Source organism: Populus trichocarpa, chromosome 11 (genome assembly GCF_000002775.5).
Source record: "Populus trichocarpa isolate Nisqually-1 chromosome 11, P.trichocarpa_v4.1, whole genome shotgun sequence".
Lineage (NCBI taxonomy): Eukaryota > Viridiplantae > Streptophyta > Magnoliopsida > Malpighiales > Salicaceae > Populus > Populus trichocarpa.
This window is the reverse complement of record NC_037295.2, coordinates 5999237-6022944: the sequence shown is the minus strand read 5'-3', so window position 1 is coordinate 6022944 and position 23708 is coordinate 5999237. Positions and strand designations below refer to the sequence as shown.

Here is a 23708-nt window from a genome sequence, read left to right as displayed (position 1 = left end):
AGTCGCCGTTCACTCCATTTTCAGACACCAAAATAGGTTTTCTTAGTGTCCATGAGTTCCATGAGATGAGAGGGGCTTCATGGTGGTTGTTTAGAGTCTTGATGTTACATGAAAAACTAGATCTGAGCTGAGAAAGCCAAAACTAAATCGATTTGATTTTGGGTTTTTGGACCATTTTTTGAGTATTTGGAGTTGATGAAATGGTTTGTAGATATTATAAGAGTGTTTGTAAGGTGTTTTAGGGTTGCAATAGCTTGAAAATTGGGTTTTTGACCAAAAAACTAGCTGCACTGATTTTTCAGCCACCACGGTGGTAGCTGGAATCTAGGCTTATAAATGACAAGTCATCTGCCTTAGCAGGCGACGTGTCATCATCTTATATTTTTTTTCAAAAAACTTGTTGTCCGTCCCTCTAAGAAATTTTTTTAAAAATAAAAATAAGCCTAGGCCCGCCAATGCACCTAGGCTTGAAGGCCCGCCAGTGATCGTTCTCTTCATTGCAGTGCCCCAGGCATGTTGGGCCAAAGGCCCGCCAATTTGCGCTCTTTTTGGCCCTCTTCTCTTTTCTTTAAAGCGTGTGTGTGTGTGCGCGCAATGATCCTAGGCTCTTCATTGCAGTGTCCCAGGCGTGTTGGGTTATAGGCCCGCCAGTCTGTGCTCTTTTTAGCCATTTTCTTTTTTTATGTTGAATATAAATTTAAGGGAAAAAAATATTGAATCCGGTTGAGTTTAGATCTAGATCACGAGTTTGACAAGTTAAGCCGCAACAACTGAGCTATTTTTTTTCTGATATTGCTTTTTCTACTAATATCTTTTTTTTAATAACTTTTAAATTTATGTTTTAATTAATATCATTTATATGTGATTGTTTTTCTGATGGTGTTGTGCGTGTTTAAATTTTTAAAAAATTATTATAATTCATCTATAATTTTTTTTAATCTTTTGTATACAAGAACTTTATTTTTTACAATAAAAATTTTTAGATAATATTTTGATATGTGCAATTTATCATAATATTTTTACTTATTTTATTTAATCAATTCAATATGTATTTATTTTTAATATCATTTAATTGAATAAAAAAATTAATAAATAAATTTAGTAAACACATCCAAATAAATATTTTATTTTTAAAAATTAAATATCTTATTATATACCTGTTTTTTTGTTTTTTTAATGATTTTTCTAATTTTATTTTTAGTTATCATTAATATTTTATTTATTTATTGACACATTTTTTTGATTTATTTCATGAATCCATGAATTTTTCAATTTACACTTCAAATGTTGTTTACATGAAAAAATCTCCACATAAAAAAATCTCCACGTACAATTCTTCTATATCTCTCTCTCTCTCGCGACGACTCCGTTGGTGAAAGAATCCAAAGTTCGGCTCTTCCACGCCTTGTCGCTTTGTGCGGATATTTTTATCACAAACACCGTTTCGAGCCGTCAGAAAGGATGGTTAACATACGTGCATAGCACCCAGGCTTGAGTAATGCTTTCGTAAAAATTATAGGCTACAGAAATGATTTGTTCGTTGATAATCAGTAACCCACCTCTCCAAACATCACCAGCAATCAACCCTAAGCCCAACTTACACCTTCCTGAAGCAATCTTCTTCACAAATCATCAAACCCAGATGATTTTCTGCATCGACTCAGATAAATTCTTGCGGCTGGAACATCATAAAGCTAGAGAACATGTGAAGACAATTGTCTGCGATTAAAACATGTTGACTTTCAGATTTGCAAAAATAATGAACTAAACTTCGGTTCAAACAAACAGAAACATGTGATGTACACAAACATGCCAATATTAAAACTGAAGTCGGAAGTACAAGGTTGGAACAAGTACAGCTGCTACAAGAGAACGCAATAGCATTACTTTTGCACAAACAGGGAGCGATGACAATTGTCTGAGATTAATTTATGTCAGCCACCACAAATCACCAAAAGCTAATTGGAAACAACACAGGCAAGTAAAAAACAATCCCCCGCATCCAACACCCACCACCCCTTTTCTGCCTTCTTCCTATTTGGGGCCTTCTTCCTAGCTATACGGATGAACACTTCACCTTTTACCTCTTGCTAGTAGCTATCTGGTAAGTGCACCTCAGGCTATCTTTACTATCAAACATGTACATTAACAAAAAGGAATTTGACAAAAGGGGATGGGATATGGGAGAAACAATGTGGGAGAAGAAAACATGAAGAAACTACAGCTATCCAGCCGCCTGATCCTTTATGTATCCTGGTAGAGAGAATTGTTGCTGGTCAGACCTCATGATGATCAAAACACAAAGAGCACTCCCCCCTTTTGTATCACAGAAATAACTGCCAGATATCAAATCCCATACCACTTCACTGCTCATGTCCCAGCCAGGTGCATTAAATTTAAACCCATTTGTCGTTTCACATGATCCGGTATCAACTTGTTAACAAGCTCAGGAGAAGCCCCATTTAACTGTAACAGAAACAATAAAATTGAGTGAACAATTAGAATTACCACAGCTAGTTGCATACACAAGAATTAGATAACAAAATACAATAATTGCAAATAAAAAGAGAAACAACCAATCACACAACTACCAACATACTCCATCTTACATATGAAATCCTCGCATATTATTTTTCTAATTAGGCAAAGATGAGATACAAAAAAATTCCAAACGTAGACATACCTCCTGTTTAAAGTTGAAGAGAGCTGGTAAAGGGCGGCCATTTGGTAGGCGAGCATTGGGTTCTCGGAGTTCATCAAAGAAGGGATGTGCACATGCTTCCAACTGTGATCCAAAAGTAAATTGTCAAATATCAGTGGACAAACTTACATCTCAAGCAGAACAAAGAAAGTGCCATCAAAATTTGTGATTCTTTAAAAGAAAAACTAATGGCTAAAAATTTACTGCAGTCAACTATTAACAAGATAAATTTGTCATGGAGTGCCATATTCAATATGAATCTTACACATCTATGCAAGGGAAGAAGAAAGGTCGAGAGCAAAAAAATACAAGGAAAGGGCAAGAAATTTAACTCACTGCTGTACAACGGAGACTTGGTGAGTATTGCAGCAGCCGTGATGCAAGATCAATTGCTTCTGGAGGCATCCTCTTATGGAAAACCTAAAACAACGAAAAATTGAATGAAAATCTGCTTTAAATCAAATTATACAAGGAAAATAATGGTGCTTAAATGATCACCAACTTTTTCGTTGCAAGAGAATACCTAATATTTTAGCTGCATGAGAAAAGGAAATTAAAAAAAAACCACCTCAAAGTTGTTCACAAAAAGTAACTGAAAGCATACCTTGTGCCATGGGTGTGCCTTTATCTGTGGAAACCGAAAATCAGTATAATTCGGGTTCATACAGCGAATTTCTTCTCTTGTTGGAGTGCCAAGAACCTGTAAAACAGCATGTAAGAAGTTGGCTTGTGATCATATGAATTGCATTAGTTAAAGCACCCATAAGCAAAACATACCTTGATAATTTCTACAAGTTGGTCCACAGCATTTTCTCCTGAAAACAGTGGCTGTAAAAGCATTCAGATGGCCAGCAGTCAAGTAAAAATTATCATTTGGAATATTGTCAAAAGGAGCAATTTTAAAATGCAATGAAAAGAAAATGCTTACTTGGCCAAGAAGAAGCTCAGCAAGCACACAACCAGCAGACCATATATCAATTGATGTCGTGTATTCCGTGGCACCAAATATAAGTTCTGGAGCCCGATAAAATCGGGAACATATGTATGATATATTAGCTTCACCTTTGACCTATTCACAGGAACCTTGATTGTCAATGTATTGAAAAAGAATAAGAAGCAAAATAATCAGATCTTATCACAATAGCACAGAAGCTTTTTAGTAAAAACAGAGCTTCAACTTTAGTAGTCACTCAATTATTATAAGCAGCTACAACCATGTACTTGCAGAACTAGATGGGCAGCTAAAATGGTATTTAGTCCACCAAAACAACTAAGTTCCTCATCGCAGCCGTTAAAGAAATGCAGATATCAAACCAAATTATGTTATGCACTGTGATTACCAACAAACTAATTAAACAAGGATGCATCAAGCATTCCATCAATGTTGCAGGTAACTTTCATTTTCAGAATTTTATAATTTCACGGAGACAGAAGGAACATGAATTAGCAGTGACTGCATATGTCTCTTTTGGTTAAGAACCAGGCTGATACCCAAAAAAAAAAAACACTGCAGACTGCCTTGAGCTTAAGAGTTGTAGTCACACAATGCAAAGATGAAGAAATGCAAACTAGAAGAAAGTCAGCATACCAGCACTTTTGCACTTCCAAAATCACAAAGCTTAACCTGGTGAGTAAGAGGATCAACCTGTAGACAGCCAAGAATGACTTAACATAACAGCTAACATCTTTTAACATTCATTTAACAGTATAGAAGCATACCAAGAGATTTTGGGGCTTTAAATCCCGATGGCAAACTCTAGGAACAGTGTGGATATAAGCCAGTCCCCTAAAAATCTGGAAAAAAGGTCCAGTAATTAATATCATAAGGATTACAGGCAACAAATCAACTTCTGATGCAATACCTGGTACGTGTAAAGTTTCACATAGATAAGTGGCATTGCTTGTTTTGCATTGCTGTAATGCTTCAAAACCCTATACATGCTCTCGGGAACATACTCCATAACCAAGTTAAGAAAAAGCTCATTGTTATCTGTTGTAGAAAAGAAACAGTGCTTCAACGAAATAACATTAGGATGATCCATCACTCGCATTAACTGCAATTCTCGGTTCTTATATCTTCTATCTTGCAAAACCTTCTTTATCGCCACCGTCTCCCCAGTTTCCAAACATTTTGCCTACAACAAGAGATAGATCAATTTGTGGAAGCGTACATAATCGCCAATACCTCCAACAGATAAACACATTTGGATACCTGGAAGACTATACCAAACGACCCTGTTCCCACAACCCGCTCCGCCATGTAACTGATGGTCTGCACAAACAAAAACATTCATCATATGTTGAGAGAACAACCATATCATAAACACGGTATATGAGAGAACAACCATAAAAAACAGAAACGTAAATAAAAAGGTATCACCAAGAATGATTACCTGCTTTGGCTCTCCGTTCTTACCGCCAATTGTGGTCGAAATTATATGACCGGTGACTGGATCGTTCCCATCAGCAACACGGGCATTCATTTCCTACAAAAAAAAATATGGACATCAGAGATCTTGGATCTATATGAAAACTATAGTTAAGCTTTATAAAAGGAAAAAAAAAAAACAATTGCATAGCTAGAGGAAACAGTGATCCTGGAGCATGACGAAGGAGAAATGATAAGAAAAATACAAATTAGATGGTATGAGCTCACCATCTAGATCTATTCTAACAGGACTATTTTCACTCATCAAAGAAGCTAAAAGATATTTTTTTGTTAAAAAAAAAAAAAAGGATGATAGCTGAGAAAACGCAGGAAAATAAAGAAAACCCAGATCTTAAAAAATCCATACAGTAATGCAAGAGAAAACCTGCTTGGATGCTGAGAATTTAAAAAAAAAAAAGCATCAGAGCTTCTTAGAACCACCTCGCACCTTCTAAAACCCAACATTAGAAAAACAAAAACATAAGACAAAGCCAACACTCTAATGTCTGATTTTTTTCCTGGGATAATGTAATAATTTCCCAGGAAAAAAAAAGTAAAAAAAAAACAGAGATAGAACATACCTTATCTTCAGCCATGGATGGAGAAAAGGAAAGAAAGATGAAGGTGATCAAGTGTGTTTTTTGTTTCAGAAATTAGGCTGAGAGATCATGTTGATGTTGGGGCGATACTAGATAAGGCAAAAGGAAAGAAAGAAAGACTCAGCGAACCAAAGAGAATGAGAGAAAAGAGAGAGAGAGGAGAGTGACAAGTTAGAAAGAGAGAGAGAGAGAGAGAGAGACAACAACTACAACAAGCCCATGTGATCCCAGCTTCTTCCTCCCTCTATCTCTCTCTCTCTCTCTTTTTGTCAATTCTTTCCTCTCTACTTTTTCTTTCGTTTTGGTCTCTCTATCTACTTTCCGTAGCCCCCCTCCCTTTTTTTTTTCCTGTTCTTATAAACTAACCTCTGGTTTTGAGAGAATTACGATGATGGGACTTGAATTTTGTTTTGCTGACAACGTCACAATTATTGGACATCTGCCTGGACCTCATTTGTCCGCCCCCTGTTTCTTCTCCTCCTTCCCGTTACCGTTACCGTTAGATCCTAAAGGAAAAATAACAGAACCATCTGTTATGTTCTTTTATTTTGCCCGTTAAAAAGGAAAAATTTCCAACCTCTCCTGTTGTTCACCCATCAACCTTGCGGGAGGAAAAATAACAGAACCATGTGCGGTAGTATTTATTTTTTATCTGTTTTAAAAATATATTTTGTTTAAAAAAATATTAAATCAGTTATTTTTAATATTTTTTTTAATTGATGTGTTCATGTTGAAAAAAAAAAGTGATAAAACAAATTATATTTTATTTATTTTTAAAATAAAAAATATTTTTAAAAAATATCTTATATTAGGATACCAAACGCACACTTTACTTGTGCTTTTAGTTCTGTTGTTCATTTGTTTACTAGTGTTTGATATTAGTATTTGGTATTGTGATAGCTTTTGCGATTTCGAATTAATTTTTAAAAAAAAAAGATTTAGAAAAAACACTTTTAATTGTGTTTTATTTTTAAAAATAGGTTTTAAAAAATATAGTATTTGTTTAAAATTATTGTAAAATGAATTTTTGTATGCAAAATAAATAAAAAGCATGTCTCCGTGAATGAAATGCAAAACATAAGCTATTTTGCTTCTTTTTTTTTTTCTTTTGTGGATGGACACAGAGCAAAAGCAACAATTCCTAGCCCATGTTTGGTATTGCATTTCAAACGAGGGTTAGGCAAATTTTGAATTTTTTTCTTAAAATTAATTTTTTTTTTATTTTTAGATTATTTTGATATGCTGATCCAAAAATAATTTTTAAAAAATAATAATAAAAATATTATTTGATGCATTTCCAAGCGAAAAGCACTTTGAAAAACAACCGCTACCACACTCTCAAACACCTCCTAGCCTCTAACGTCACAATACTAAAGCAAAGTAAGTTATTAGTGATTATTTTCTTCTAGCAGTGGACTTGCGCTACACTATGGGGGCAATTTTTTTTATTTTTTGCATAACAAACAATGTTCAAGTGCTATAAACATGTTTTAAAAAATAAAAATAAAAAACATGGCTCAGGTCATAGACACAAGTGAGTCAAATAAGTTGGTTTTATTTTAATTAGATGATAAAAAGTAGTAAACAACAACAAATACACCAAATAAAAAAATGATCATGATAACCTGGAAAAAACAATTATAGCTCAATACTCAGCCAATTAAATATGAAAGGACAAAATGGGGTAAAAAAAATAACAACAAAAACCCGGCCAAAGTCAACTCGGATTAGCATGACAAACTTGTAACCCAAGTGATAAGGGTTGAGTCAACCCCAGTTAACTCATAAAACCCGCGATCCAAGTCACGATTAGGATAGCCTGATAAAAAAAAGAACAAAGAAAATCACAAAGTCTATTTTTTAAAAAAATCATATGATGAAATCGAAAAAGAAAATAAGTCAAAAGAAAAGGAAAACAATGTCAATCACGTTAACTTTTCAAACTCATAACCTGAATCATTAGATTACAAGTATCCTATCTGGAAAAACAATAAAGCCTAATTTTCAACCAATCAAATATTGAATGATGAAAATGGAAAAAAAAAATCAATTATACAAAAGGATTTTAAAAAATAGCAATTAAAAGAATAAGGGTCAAAATTGAAATAAAAAACAAATTAGATGACAACTAATTTTTTTAATCAAAAGGTGAAATTGAATATAATAATCAATCTAACAAAAGAAAAAAAACAATCATAAGAATGAGGACCAAATTAAAAATAACAACATATCATAAATTGGGATTAAAGGATTAAATTAAAAACAAATCAGAATTTTACAAAAGGATCAAGAAAAAAAATTAAAAATCAAAAGAATAAGGATCGGCTTTGACATATAAAAAAATAAGAGACAACTCTAAAACTTTTAATGACCAACATGAATTTCAAGAGGGAGAGGGGAAAAAAAGAAAGCATGGTCATAATAAACTACTACACCAAAGCCGCCTAGTGCTGCCCCAATAGAAAAAAGATGTTGTGATGATTCCAATGGCGTGATGGAAGGGGATTTTTGGTCTTTGGGAGGTGTTGTACTCACCACCCAATGAGTGCGAGCAACTTCCACACACGTGCCAACAAATTTTTAAAATATATTTTATATCTATTAAAATACCAAATTAACCCTTAGTCAAGTTTATCATAACAAAAAAACCAGTGGGGAAAATACAAAAAAGCCCTCGAATGCTAGATTTATAAATTTTGATTTGAAGAGTAATTTAGTTATTTTACTATGTTTAATAAATGTGAAAAAACCAAGTTGTTCCCAATTAATCTGAGAATGACTAATTAACCTTGTAAAAATACTATACTAAAATAGTCAGTTCAATAATTTTTTATGGGAAGGGCAAAATCCTTGTTAGAGTAAATAGTGTCTTCACTCACAATGAACAATGTTTTTTCAAGGTGATTTAGATTTTGTTAACTAATGTCTTACGTTACGTTGTGGGTTGGATAAAAACAATTGAGCCTAAAAAAAGTATCCAGGTCACAAGGGATTTTTTGGTATTATTATTGAAGCCAACCCAACGATTCAATTATAAAAACTCCTGACTCAATCCTTACCTAGCCCGAGTTCCAAATTATATTGTGTGAGAGTTGCCTCGACATAACTTAATTAACTTAACAGGTCAAAAAACAACACAAATGACTGGTAAAAAATGTGCTTTGGCTTTAAAAAAAATCAAGATTGCATCTTTTTTTTTAATATTAAGACAACGACATATTAGATCTACTCGGGTTTTGCGATTTAATCCATCAAACCTGGAACCCAAATCATAAATTCCACTAGGTTTAACAACTTTATTTTTTTAAACTATTTTTTACTTAATGATATAATAACAAAAATAGGCCTTCATAAGATTGAGCACCAATCAAATGTCAAAACGTATATTTGATATTGCGAAAAACTCATAGAAAACAAACTAAAATAAATTACGAATACCAATTAAAAATCAACCAAATATTGAAGAATGAAATTGATATAAAAAAGCAAAAAATGATTCAACTGAAAAAAAAAAAAGAAATATGGTTTTTTTTTTTAAAAGGAAATTGTTAGACATTATTATTAAACTCAGCCCAACGGGTCAATCTTGAAACCTTTTGACTCGACTACTTGTCTAGCCCGAGTTTAAAGTTAAACCAAAAGAGAGTTGACTTTTTGTGATCCAATTGACTTGGCAGGTTCTAAAACAACTCGAATGACCAATAAAAGCATGGTTTGATTTTAAAAAAAAATCAACATGACATCTTTTTTTGTATGTATTAAGACAATAACATAATGGATTAGCTTGAATTTAGCGGCTTAAATCGCAAAACTTGCGACCCAGATCATGGTTTCCATAGGGTTTAAAAGCTTTATTTCTTAAAAATATTTTTTATTTAATGTTATAATAACAAAAATAGATGCTTACAAAAATTAAGTACCAACCAAATGTAGAGATGTTTGTTTAAGATTACGATAATCTCAAAAAACCAAACCAAAATAAATTATGATAACTAATTTAAAATCAATAAAATGTTGAAAAATTAAAATGGAAGAAAAAAGCTTGGAGGGTAGAATTTTGTTTTTTAAAAAAAGAAAAACAACTTTTTTTTAAAAAAAAAAAAGATGTTTCACTCTTCATATGAACAGTGAAGCACTATAAACCTTTTCAATTCTTTTAGTTGAGTAGTGGTAATATGTCACTTCTAGCACATGTTGGGCTCAAAAGTTTTTTATCAACACTAAAACAATATAGGCATTGGCAACATGTTTTAAACTATTTAAAAAAATTTAATTGTAAATTAAGAAGATAATGTGTGCATTTAATAAAATAAATCGAGAATTATTAGCAATAATAAATGTTAAAACATTTATGACACTAACCAAATATTGAGCTAGTAAACGAGACAAAAATGCAATTTAAACCGCACGAGAGAGCTCAACAAATTGTTTTATTTAATTATATAACAATAAATTTTTTTATTGCAAGAAAAGCCATTATTTCAACTCTTTTGACAAAAAAAAACAAAGACAAGAATCTCGTCCAAAAATAAATATTGAATTGATTAATATCCAATGAAATAATATCTTAAAAATAATTTTATTTATTCATTATAATTAACTTTGATTAAGCTTGAAGAAAACAAATCATGAAGGGATGTACCAAAAAAACACCCCTACTAATATAAACAAAAATTCATAATCTCATTTGAAAAAAAATATAGAGTCAAATGTTATTTAATGGAACAATTTTATAATTAATAATTTTATTTAAATGATCTTTAAAAAAAACTAAAAAAAACAAGTGCCTTTATAAAGGAGCTAAAGTCTAGGCCTCCTGATAAACCTGCTCCTGGCCCAGAAAATAAAGGTAGGCATGCATGAACTTGTCTTTACAGACAACGTGTTATGCGCTCAAATTTTTAAAACTATTAGACATTCCATCGTGTATATTAGAACACGACGCAACATCTCTAGTCCTGCCATTGGTCATGTCGCACCTGAAATTGCAGCGACCTTTAAAGATTAATGAGAAAAAACAAGTATCTGACATTTTGTTCTTATTTATTGCAAGAAAAGCCATTATTTCAACTCTTTTGACAAAAAAAAAACAAAGACAAGAATCTCATCCAAAAATAAATATTGAATTCATTAATATCCAATGAAATAATATCTTAAAAATAATTTTATTTATTCAATTATAATTAACTTTGATTAAGCTTGAAGAAAAAAAATCATGAAGGGATGTACAAAAAAAACACCCCTATTAATATAAACAAAAATTCATAATCTCATTTGAAAACAAATATAGAGTCAAATGTTATTTAATGGAACAATCTTATAATTAATAATTTTATTTAAATGATCTTTAAAAAAAACTAAAAAAAACAAGTGCCTTTATAAAGGAGCCAAAGTCTAGGCCTCCTGATAAACTTGCTCTTGGCCCAGAAAATAAAGGTAGGCATGCATGGACTTGCCTTTACAGACAACGGTTATGCGCTCAAATTTTTAAAACTATTAAACATTTCATCGTGTACATTAGAACACGACGCAACATCTCTAGTCCTGTCATTGGTCATGTCGCACCTGAAATTGCAGCGACCTTTAAAGATTAATGAGAAAAAACAAGTATCTGACATTTTGTTCTTATTTATTGCAAGAAAAGCCATTATTTCAACTCTTTTGACAAAAAAAAAACAAAGACAAGAATCTAGTCCAAAAATAAATATTGAATTCATTAATATCCAATGAAATAATATCTTAAAAATAATTTTATTTATTCAATTATAATTAACTTTGATTAAGCTTGAAGAAAAAAAAATCACGAAGGGATGTACAAAAAAAAAAACGCCTACTAATATAAACAAAAATTCATAATCTCATTTGAAAACAAATATAGAGTCAAATGTTATTTAATGGAACAATCTTATAATTAATAATTTTATTTAAATGATCTTTAAAAAAAACTAAAAAAAACAAGTGCCTTTATAAAGGAGCCAAAGTCTAGGCCTTCTGATGAACCTGCTCCTGGCCCAGAAAATAAAGGTAGGCATGCATGGACTTGCCTTTACAGACAACGTGTTATGCACCCAAATTTTTAAAACTATTAGACAATCCAACGTGTACATTAGAACACGACGCAACATCTCTTGTAACATCCCCCATTTCTGGGATAAAACAACAATCTCATGTCAATAGAAAAACATAGTAGTTAATATATATATATATATATATATATATATATATATATATATATATATATATATTCATGGTCTTCGTATTAACATCTACCGGAATTTCGACGGAGTCCCCCATATACCGGAAGGTCCCACGTTACCGACATGTAACCTGTTTACTCTTCTAACAGTTCGCATCTCATAACTTAATTCCCGACCCAATCATCCTGGGTTTCAATTCCACAATTATACTCACACCTATCAACCATAATATTTATAATATGCATTATATAACAAAATATCATTATGGATGGATAATTAAATAAATATAAATACATAGACATGAAATATGGTTATATGAACTACAACGTTAAATTCATCCAATCAAGTTTAAACATTTATTATACAAATTAAGTTATACAAACATTTTCATGTTTACAAAATACAAGGGTATACTCCCTAAAACCTAGATTTCAAGAAGGGAACATAAGCTAGGATCTACTCATGTCGTGCATGCGATGATCCTGAAACAAAATACATATTATTGCAAGGTGAATATCACAATAAATATAACAATATGAATATCTAATAATTTCAACAGGGTAACATGCATTCATATTTCATTTACTTCTCCCTTCTAGTTTTTTATTTATTAAAATCTCTTCCTTATTCAGACTATTAATAACCGTTCCCTCTGCCACTATCAACCTTCATTCCAGACCTTATAAGATCAACGTGATTACTTTTGCTTATCACATTACCGATACCAATTTCACTGGTATCATCATCACCACCCCATAGGAGTCGATGTAAGGCGATCCCTTTACCCGGGATCCTAACATACACTAAATGTATGCTGGCCAATACATGGTGATCCCCTTACCCGGAATCCTAACATACACTGAATGTATGTTAGCCAATACGTGGAGATCCCCTTACTCGGGATCCTAACATACACTAAATGTATGCTAGTCCATTCGTGGCGATCCCCTTACCCGGGATCCTAACATACACTCAATGTATGCTAGACAATACATGGTGATCCCCTTACCCGGGATCCTAACATACACTCAATGTATGCTAGTTTATGCCTCAAATCACACTTCTCATATTTCCTTTGTCAGTGATAATTTCATCACTTGGCAATTCACATAACTTTTCACCTTGAATACACATACATTCAGTAATTCACATTTCACATCAATAATATATTAAATCATGGAATTTAACTAGAAAGCATAGGTGTGAATCACCTACCTGCAATAGAAGCTCTACTCGTGCTCCCCTGCTGCTGCTGTTGCACCACGCTTGTGGTCCCTCCTGCAAATCACAGGTTTATCTCATAAATTTTCCTCACTCAAGGATATGTTTTATAATAACCATATCAACAACCAATAAGTCTTTCTTTCAGTCATTTCTTAGTACTTTATGTTTTTCTCATTTCACTCATTATTACTGTCGTTCTTTGTCAAATCCTAGTTATCATTCCTTTCTTTATATTTGGACTATCACTGTCCAACTGTTACTGCCTCGTTTTTGAACTGTTACTGTCTGACCTCTCTTTAGATTTTTAACTATATCTGGAGTTATAGAACTCCAATTCAAGCGAAATTTATGGCGTTGGAAAGGTAAGACATGAGGCTACAAGTTCTATTGTGGGAAGAACCCAGTTCTCCCTCTAAGATAGTTAAAATCGCTCATCAACAAACACTTGGACTGTTACTTTCCAACTGTTACTGTCCATTTTTGAACTGTTACTGTCTGACCTCTCCTCAGATTTTTAACTATATCTAGAGTTATAGAACTCCGATTCAAGCAAAATTTATGGCGTTGGAAAGCTAAAATATGAGGCTACAAGTTCTATGTTTTGGGAAGAACCCAGTTCTGCCTCTAATATAGTCAAAATCACTCATCAACAAACAATTGGACTGTTACTATCCAACTATTACTGTCCATTTTTGAACTGTTACTATCTAACCTCTTCTCATATTTTTAACTATATCTGGAGTTATAGAACTCTGATTCAAGCGACATTTATGGCGTTGGAAAGGTAAGACATGAGGCTACAAGTTCTATGTTTTGGGAAGAACCCAATTCTGCCACTAAGATAGTCAAAATCGCTCATCAACAAACACTTGGACTGTTACTGTCCAACTGTTACTGTCTATTTTTGAACTGTTACTGTCTGACCTCTCCTCATATTTTTAACTATATCTGGAGTTATAGAACTCCGATTCAAGCAACATTTATGGCGTTGGAAAGGTAAGACATGAGGCTACAAGTTCTATGTTTTGGGAAGAACCTAGTTCTGCCTCTAAGATAGTAAAAATCGCTCATCAACAAACACTTGGACTGTTATTGTCCAACTGTTACTGTCCATTTTTGAACTGTTACTGTCTGACCTCTCCTCATATTTTTAACTATATCTGGAGTTATAGAACTCCGATTCAAGCAAAATTTATGGCGTTGGAAAGGTAAGACATAAGGCTACAAGTTTTATGTTTTGGGAAGAACCCAATTCTACCTCTAAGATAGTCAAAATTGCTCATCAATGAACCAGACCTGCTACCCTATAGGGTCTGTCATGACCCAGTCTCGGTTGGTGACCCATAACTGGAGTTCTATGACTCCAAATTGAGCAAGACCAATTTCATTAGTTAGTAAATATCCAAAAATACAATTTTTATGAGGAACTTGATCCTAATTCCTTCATTCTCCTACCCAAAATCTCCTTGAAGGTCAAGAGACGAAACTATCCAGATTCATCAACCTTTCCATTTACACACAACACATGAAGTTATTTACTTTAACAACTCATACTTTTTCCTCAATTCAAGTCTAAGAACTCAATATATAAATTAGCATCCAGGCATCAATTCATAATCGACTTGAAATGACTCATAAGACCAGGTTTAGAATATCTTACCTGGTGCGAATCAAGGCTTCGATCCCTCCTTTTCTTTCTAATGACAGCCGACCCTCCCCTCTTCTCTTCTTGTTCAATTTTTCTTGTTAATCTCTTTCCCACCAGGGTTTATTTTACCTATAACCCTCAATCTGGGATGGGTTCTTGAAATTTTGGTGTTTCTCTCTTGATTTGTAAAAATAGATATAAAAACTCCCTCTTTTCTTTCTTTACGTAGCTGCAGATCTGTTTTTGGTGAGAATAGAAGTATTTATGCTCTATAATTATTCTTATTTGCATTTAGGCCCTATTTTCTTTAAGTGTATTCGTTTTTGGCCCCACTTCTTTTTAGTTTAGTTTATTTTCTTTAATTTAATCCAGCCTTGGTTTTTTCTCGGGATTTACATCTCTATTCCTGCCATTGGTCATGTCGCACCTGAAATTGCAGCGACCTTTAAAGATTAATGAGAAAAAACAAGTATCTGACATCTTGTTCTTATTTATTGCAAGAAAAGCCATTATTTCAACTCTTTTGACAAAAAAAAAACAAAGACAAGAATCTCGTCCAAAAATAAATATTGAATTCATTAATATCCAATGAAATAATATCTTAAAAATATTTTTATTTATTCAATTATAATTAACTTTGATTAAGCTTGAAGAAAAAAAATCATGAAGGGATGTAAAAAAAAAACTCCTACTAATATAAACAAAAATTCATAATCTCATTTGAAAACAAATATAGAGTCAAATGTTATTTAATGGAACAATCTTATAATTAATAATTTTATTTAAATGATCTTTAAGAAAAAAACTAAAAAAAACAAGTGCCTTTATAAAGGAGCCAAAGTCTAGGCCTCCTGATGAACCTGCTCCTGGCCCAGAAAATAAAGGTAGGCATGCATGGACTTGCCTTTACAGACAACGTGTTATGCGCTCAAATTTTTAAAACTATTGGACATTCCATCGTGTACATTAGAACACGACGCAACATCTTTAGTCCTGCCATTGGTCATGTCGCACCTGAAATTGCAGCGACCTTTAAAGATTAATGAGAAAAAACAAGTATCTAACATCTTATTCTTAGAGATGAAACATCTAGTTTAAGAAGTCGGCACCTGATATTATATTCACTAGAAACTCTAACTGTTCAACAATGATTTTATAGTACGAGATTGATTACGTAAAAGGAAAGATATTATCACCTTTTAAGCGTCCTACCTGAAGTAATCTACATTACTAGTTTTGTCTTAAATTGCTAAAGACTTGTTGTATTATGCTTTTGATGGTCTGCTTATAATATTCTTAACTCTGACGCTAGTGAATATTCAACTACAAATACTTCAAACTCTGATGTTAGTAAATATTACGTAAAAAGATATGATATTCATGACTTTAGCGTTAATAAATATTAGGTTTCAAAATAATTTCTAATTTTTAGTGTCTATATTCATAATTCTGACATTAGTGAACATCGAGAGCATTCTCAATTCTGACATTAGTGAATATGAATATTCTTAACTCTAAAGCTAGTGAAATAAATTTGTTTGAATATATATGTGTGTGTGGGCGCGCGTGTGCGCGGGTTTTTAATTTTGACAAAGTTCTAATGGACTTTATAAACTTATTATAAAGTCTAAAAAAAAAAAACAAGTTAAATTTTTTCCTTGCATATTCTTTTTTTAAAAATACCAAAAAGTTAATGATAAAACATAAATAAGTTTCTTGATTTTTCCATGAAAAGTAAAAGTTTTATTTATGCCATGTCTGAATATACCACAATGATTGTTTCTATTACTTTACCACATGCAAACAAAAAAATTATTAGTATATTTAAAAATATATATATACCGCTGTGTTGGATTAAAACAAAAAATTTTTTTTGCATGAATTAATGCATAATATAATAATAATAATATATATAAATAAAAAAAAGGTGTACAAACGCAGGCCCAGCCTGCATGCTTTTATTCTAGCCCAGCCCGTTAATGAGATACCCGACCTATAAGCTTAAACCATGCATTATGCTATCAGTTTATTTAGACGAAGAAACAGGTGAACTATATTTCAAAAACTGGCATACCTCTCGCAAATTTCTAGTAGTAGAAATAGTTGTTTTTTAAAATATTTTTTATTTAAAAATATATTAAAATAATTTTTTTAAGTATTAATATTTAAAAATAATTTAAAAATAAGAAATAATTTAATATAAATAAAGAAAAAAATAAAAACAATTTAAATTTTTTTAAAATTACTTTTGAAATAAAAAACAAATAAACTTGATGCTATGAGTCTTTTGTCTTGATGTGGCTTCTTCCTGGAAAGCACGGATTCTTGAGAAAACAGAGATTAATCAACAATGACTTTTTTGTGAGAGATGTGTGTTTGTTTGTTTTTGTTGGATCCTGGTGGATGGAACCTCGATCCTCTCTCTCCTTTTCTTGTTGTTTCTTGTTCTTCCCCTCTCTGATTTTTGGGTTTTTCCTTTCTCTGGTCTCTAGGTTCCCTCCTTTTCTGTCTCTCTGGTTTTGTGTCCTCTTTCCCCTTCTGATTTTATAAGGCCAAACCTCGAGAGAAATTCGATCCTTATCTTCCTGGGATAGTAATCTTGTATGCTGATAATTATTGTTTTATTTTTTTTGCTCTGTGTTTGGTGGGATAAGAACACCGACAGTCCTACCATTTTTAGACTGTTGGTGATGAGTTTTCTTAACATTAATGACGCATCGTGGGGTGATGAAAACTGGGACAAAATAGGATTTGTGGTAGACAACCTGGTCTACAATGTGGATTAGATTTGGTTGTGTTAATGGGTCTAATAGAAGCCAACATTTTTTTTCTTTTTCAGGCAGGTTCTTCTGTTCTAGAGGAGGAAGAGGATGAACAGTCCTCCTTGGAACGACGCTATTTCTTCTGCTGAATTGGGCATCTTCAATTTGCCCCCTAAATTTTTGATGTTTTGCAATCAAGTCCTTACTTTTGAAAATATTTTTTTAATTTCGCCCTTGGATCAATGCAATTGGACCTCTGGATTTCTACGTCATTTACAAAATAGTTCTTGGTTTTAAATTTAATCAATTCAGTCCTTAATTGACTCCTTAAACTTTTAATTCTTGCAAAATTACCCTTGATAAAATCAATTAGCCCCTTTATAGTATTAATGCCTTTTCACTTCAGTCCCTGAAATTTAATTTCTTGCAATTTTAACCCAAATTGACTCCGAACTTTGATATTTCTCCCATTAAACCCCTGATTGCATTAATTAAACCAATTCAAAGTTTAATTAAGTTCCTAAACTTATCAATTCTTTCTATTTTTTGCCAAATTGACTTTCAACTTTATAATTTTATCCTTATTAGTCCCCAAACTTTCTATCTGTGTTGTCTTTGACCAAATTCTAAATTTTTTAATTTTTTATATTATTATTTTTTATAAATTCAAAATTGAGTTATGGTAGATCACCTCAAGTGATCGAAAAATTGAGTCTCTAAATTCTTAGTAAAAAAAAATTACATTTCCAACCATTTTGTTTTTTTTTATCTAAAAACACGTAAAAAACATTATAGAGATCTAAATAAACCTATTTATGATTACAAATTAGCCGAAATTGGTCAAAAACCAAAAATTAACCCAGATTGAAAAAGCTTCTCAAGTCCAATTTTACTCTCTCATGTATGATGAAGGACAAAGAACACCTAAATGAAACTTTTCTCATCGAATGAAACTTATTGACACCAAATTAACTCATCAGAATCTATGTCAACCGGTCAACCTGCAATTTTCTCTCTATTCATGGAATCCGATACTCTCTCTCTTTCTTTCTCAAACTAAGAAACTAAAAAATAAAATAAATGAGGTTTTTAGATAAAAAAAACTAAAATTTAAAAAACTAAATGGACTAGAAATGTATTCATATTAATAATTAATTTATGAAACTCAAATTATTTATCCTTTCTTTTTTTTATATCATCGCACAAAAATAATAATAAAAATCATTTTTATGTATCATTATATAAAAATAGATTTTCAATCAAGATCTCTCTCTCTCTTTCTCAAACTGAAAAACTAAAAAAATAAAATAAATGAAGTTTTAGATAAAAACTAAAATTTGAAAAACTAAAGGGACTAGAAATGTATTCATATTAGTAATTATATATAAAACTCAAATTATTTATCCTTTTGTTTTTCTATATCATCCCACAAAAATAATAATAAAAAAATAACTTTTATGTATTGTCGCATAAAAATAGATTTTCAACCAAGAAACCAAAAATAATGTCTATTTTTATGTGAAGATATTGAAAAACAAAAGGATAGTTTGAGTTTAATATATAATTATTCATAAATAAATGTAATATTACTAGAAAAAAATCGAATCACATTTTAAAGCTTGACATTATATATATATATAAAGAAAAAACAAAGGTGCATTGACATTTAAAAAAAGCTAGGTGCGCTTATGCCTAGCAGAAAGGGGTTCATGCTTTTGGCTTAAAATAAAAAAGCTTAAGCTCGCGTCAAGTTTTTTTTTTTATATATATAAATAGAAAGACAAAGTGCTTTTTTATTAATAGAATGGATGACGTCATCCATTTAGATAAATAACTTATCGTTCACTGAAACATTTGCCAACCATCTTTGATATAAAAAACTCAAGACTTAAGTTTTATCTAAAAAAATCAAGACTTAAGTTTTCAGATCTTCCAAACCTAATTTTTTACTTGTTTTTCATCTGAAAAATACCCCAAAAACATTTTAAAAACCATAATAACCCTGTTTTATCTATAAAAAAAATATAATCTAATCACTAAAAAACTAAAAATCAAATCGAATTAGAAATTGTTTTTACAGATCTTCCAAACCTAATTTTTTACTTGTTTTTCATCTTAAAAATACCTCAAAAACATTTTAGAAATCATAATAATCCTGTTTTATCTATAAAAAAAATATAATTTAATCACTAAAAAACTAAAAATCAAATCGAATTAGAAATTGTTTTTACAGATCTTCCAAACCTAATTTTTTACTTGTTTTTCATCTAAAAAATACCCCAAAAACATTTTAAAAACCATAATAACCATGTTTTATCTATAAAAAAAATATAATCTAATCACTAAAAAACTAAAAATCAAATCGAATTAGAAATTGTTTTTACGGATCTTTCAAATCTAATTTTTTACTTGTTTTTCATTTGAAAAATACTCCAAAAACATTTTAGAAACCATAATAACCATGTTTTATCTATATATAAAAAATATAATCTAATCACTAAAAAACTAAAAATCAAATTGAATTAGAAAAGTTCTTTTGTGGGTTTTGATCTAATTTTTTTGTATAGTTAGAGGACAAAGCTAATTTCATTGAACTTTTATTTTTAAAATAAACTCATTTACACCCTGATAAGCCTTCCCGTAGCTGGAATGTAGTTAGTTAAAGCTTTATTTATCTTTTTTTTTTATGGCTTCACAAGAATTGAAATATGATGAAAATAAAGTTTAAATATTAAAAATATAAAAACATAAAACTACAAGGATTAAATTCATAAAAAAAACCAAAGTTTTTTTTTTATTGCGCCTCAGTAATAGTGAAAAATGCATTGTTCCTCAATAGTGCATTCCACGGTGTCTTTGAATATAAGGATCAATCAAAATACCACATAAAAATGATAATGATGATTGTGATTGTTAATATGATGGTTACTGAAGTTTTACATGGTCGTTAATTTCAGGACTCGTGAGATTAGTCGAGATGCACACAAGCTGGCCCGAACACCCACGTTAATTAAAAAAATAAAAATAAAAATAATAAAATAAAAATAAAAATACTACAGAAAAAAAGGATGATGTCTTTTATAATATTATCAATTAATTTGAGTTTGAATTTAATGAGTGATTGAGAAAAACAAACGTCATCATCACCGTACCAATTTATAGGAGGATGGTTCGCTAAAACTCCAACTATAAAAATACTTAGTCTAATATACAAAAACAAGTCTAAGAATGCCTTAATTGTTAAGATTTTTTTTTTAAAAAAAACACTACGTTAACAAATTGTTTTTTATATAATTTATAAGAAGTGGAATATTTATTGTATCTTACTGGTGCAGCATATTGCGAACCAACTTATATATGAAAAGTTATTCTTTTTTGTATTTTTAATGACTTCCTAGTTATTTTTGAGATTGGTAGAGATTATATTTATGTTTACAACATTTTCTAGCTAAGATTTTAATATTTTGTTCAGAACTACTCGTAATAACAATTGAATTTAAATTTATACGTGGTCACTTGATTTGTTAAATATGTTGTAAATTTATTCTAAATCTATAATATAGACTAGTCATTACCAGAAATTTAGTGAATACAAACAGAATCATCAACAAAAAGTATATTGCGATGAGTTTTACCGACAGAATTTTCCATTGCTATATCCCTTGGTATGTGCCGATTAAATATTTTCGTTGATATATACCGAGAGAAATATAATAAGAAATGAAAAAATAAAAAAACCAGAAAAATATGATGACGTGTAATTTTTATCAACGACTTTATCGACGAAATAAACCCAATAAGAAAATACAATGAAAATTATAATTACATCAGTTTTGGATGAAAAAACTTGATAGAGGAACATATTGAGAAATATGCTATATACAAACATAATAGATACAATTTGAAATGCAAGGATAAATTGAAGACTTGTCCAAATATATAAGAAAATGTTGAGCCATTTATTTTTAAGGGTATTTTCAGAAGAAAAAAAAAAACTCATGTACCAGTCACGTGACTAATCCCGGTCAATTGCTTGAAAAACTCACTAGAAGAACACGTTAAGACTCTCAAACTTTATACAATGGTAAAATTGACTGAATTAGAAATATAATGATAAATAAAAAAAATCACTCTGTTAGAGATAAATAAAATAACTATTTGATAAACTTAGATTTAACGGTTTTAAAAACTATTTTTATTGGACTTAATCAAGAGAATGACCAAATCTTTCTTGGACTCAATTAAAGAAATGACCCTATTCTCTTCGGTTCAGTCTAGGATAAGAGCTTAGTTATATTAACATAACTATATTTTGGATATTACTCTCTTTACACTATTGGATGTATAAAAGTCTTTTAAAAACTTACTATATTTGTATCGATATTAATATTATGTAAGAGATAATATGTAAAAGTCATTTAAGAACTCATCATATTTCCATCAATATTAATAAATATGTCACGGATATTTTTTTCTCATTAAAACTATCAGGGCAATATTATGTTTTAGCCCCTTCTCTCCATAAAGAGATTTATGAACTATAAATAGATCATGAATCATTCAACCAAAAAAAGGTCTGAGATCTCCATTCTATAATGCATATTTATCTTCAGAGTATCTCTCTGTAATATTATTATATTTTTCATTAAAAAAATTCTCTTACTTAATCATTAAAAAATCCTTAAATTTATTAAAAAAAATCTTTTGCAGATATCAGACATTCACCTCTAACTATCTTAGCTAAAAAAAATAGATCAGATTATCAGAAAAAAAAAATTAACTGATAATTTAAGACATAAATCTTATCTCGAGCTACTTGAATATATATTTTTTGTACATCATCACAATTTTTTTTTTTTTTTGAATTTGAGAGGTAGCGTGAAACTTAGACAAACAAGAGCCACTATGCTTCATGATAAATTAATAAATCAGTTGCATAATTAATTTTAATTTTAATATAGAATCTAGATCACCAATTTTTTTTTTTTATTTACGTAAGTGTCCGGGTCAGCTTGCGCGCACCACGACTAATCCCACGGCCCACTGAACACCCTGCAAACCCATTGAGCATGTAAGGCACCGCGGGGATGACAGGCGTGCACATGAGAACTCGAACCCAGGAGCAGCGGAAGAAGACAAGCTCCTCCCACCGCCAGGCCAAGACCCTCAGTGCTCTAGATCACCAACTTTGAGTAGGCAAGAGGAAGGCAACTTTGGGAGCTTGAATTTGCTAGCACTAGACATTAGATGTCGTCGTGACACACGATGGTGCTTGGAAAAGCTGAATCCGTCTTCAAGGGCGCTGCGCTGTTTCTTCTTCTCTTTTCCTCGGAGGGTAAATATCACTTCACTATCTAATCCATGAAGGAGTCTTTGCACATTACAGGTAAGTCTGTATCCCTCCAAAAAGTGGTGTCCTTTAAAAGGCCTTTTTAACCCTTTTTTTTTTTTAAGAAATAAATTTCTGGGCCATATTTTTACCTCCCAGCTTTCGGTCACTTTCTTTTCTCATGTTTAGCTTTGAAAACCTTTTTAATAAGACACCTATCACATGGAAAAGGTAGATCTAGCCTAGTTTTGGAATTTTTTTACTGTTACAGTTTTTACCACTATTAAGAGAAAAAACTAAATGGTCTTGGTTTTTTAATGTACCATTAAGAAAAATAGTAGTGCTGATTTATTTTCTAGAAATTGGGTTTGGTGATTTGGGTTTGGTGGTTTGTTTTTATTTAATTTTTATTTGATTATTATTATATTACAAATATTGATATAGGATTGATGCTCAATCTTGCAAAAAAAAATAAAAATAAAAGAAAGATAAAGAGACCAAGAATAAAGATAGGTGAAAAATATAGTCCTTCCTTGGTCCCAGCATTGTTTATCCAATATATTTTTGGCAAAATATGCCTTCAGATAATTATACATTTTGATCCAAACTTTCATTTGTTTTGTGTTTAAATCATTGGTTTTGGGATAGGGAAGAGAGTCATAAAAAAAAAACAAGAGTGATAACGTAGAATTTTAATCTAATAGAGAGAAAATCAATATTTTTCCTTTTATTTGTTTTGTGTTTAAGTCATTGGTTTTGGGATAGGTAAGAGAAAATCATCGAAAAATAAAAGTGGTAACGTAGAATTTTAATCTAATAG

The 23708-nt window shown here is 31.1% G+C and overlaps 1 protein-coding gene across 1 annotated transcript; it reads right to left on the bottom strand.

Moving 5' to 3' along the window:
- Positions 1-1800: 1800 nt before the first annotated feature.
- On the bottom strand, positions 1801-6047 carry LOC7472291 (shaggy-related protein kinase eta). Its single transcript, XM_002317368.4, has 12 exons — positions 5711-6047; positions 5095-5187; positions 4914-4973; positions 4564-4836; positions 4421-4495; positions 4290-4346; positions 3630-3770; positions 3479-3529; positions 3306-3401; positions 3038-3121; positions 2684-2785; positions 1801-2466 (listed from the first exon to the last, which is right to left on the bottom strand). The coding sequence occupies exons 1-12, from the start codon at positions 5723-5725 to the stop codon at positions 2371-2373; spliced, it is 1143 nt and encodes a 380-aa protein (XP_002317404.1). The 5' UTR covers positions 5726-6047; the 3' UTR covers positions 1801-2370.
- Positions 6048-23708: the final 17661 nt, after the last annotated feature.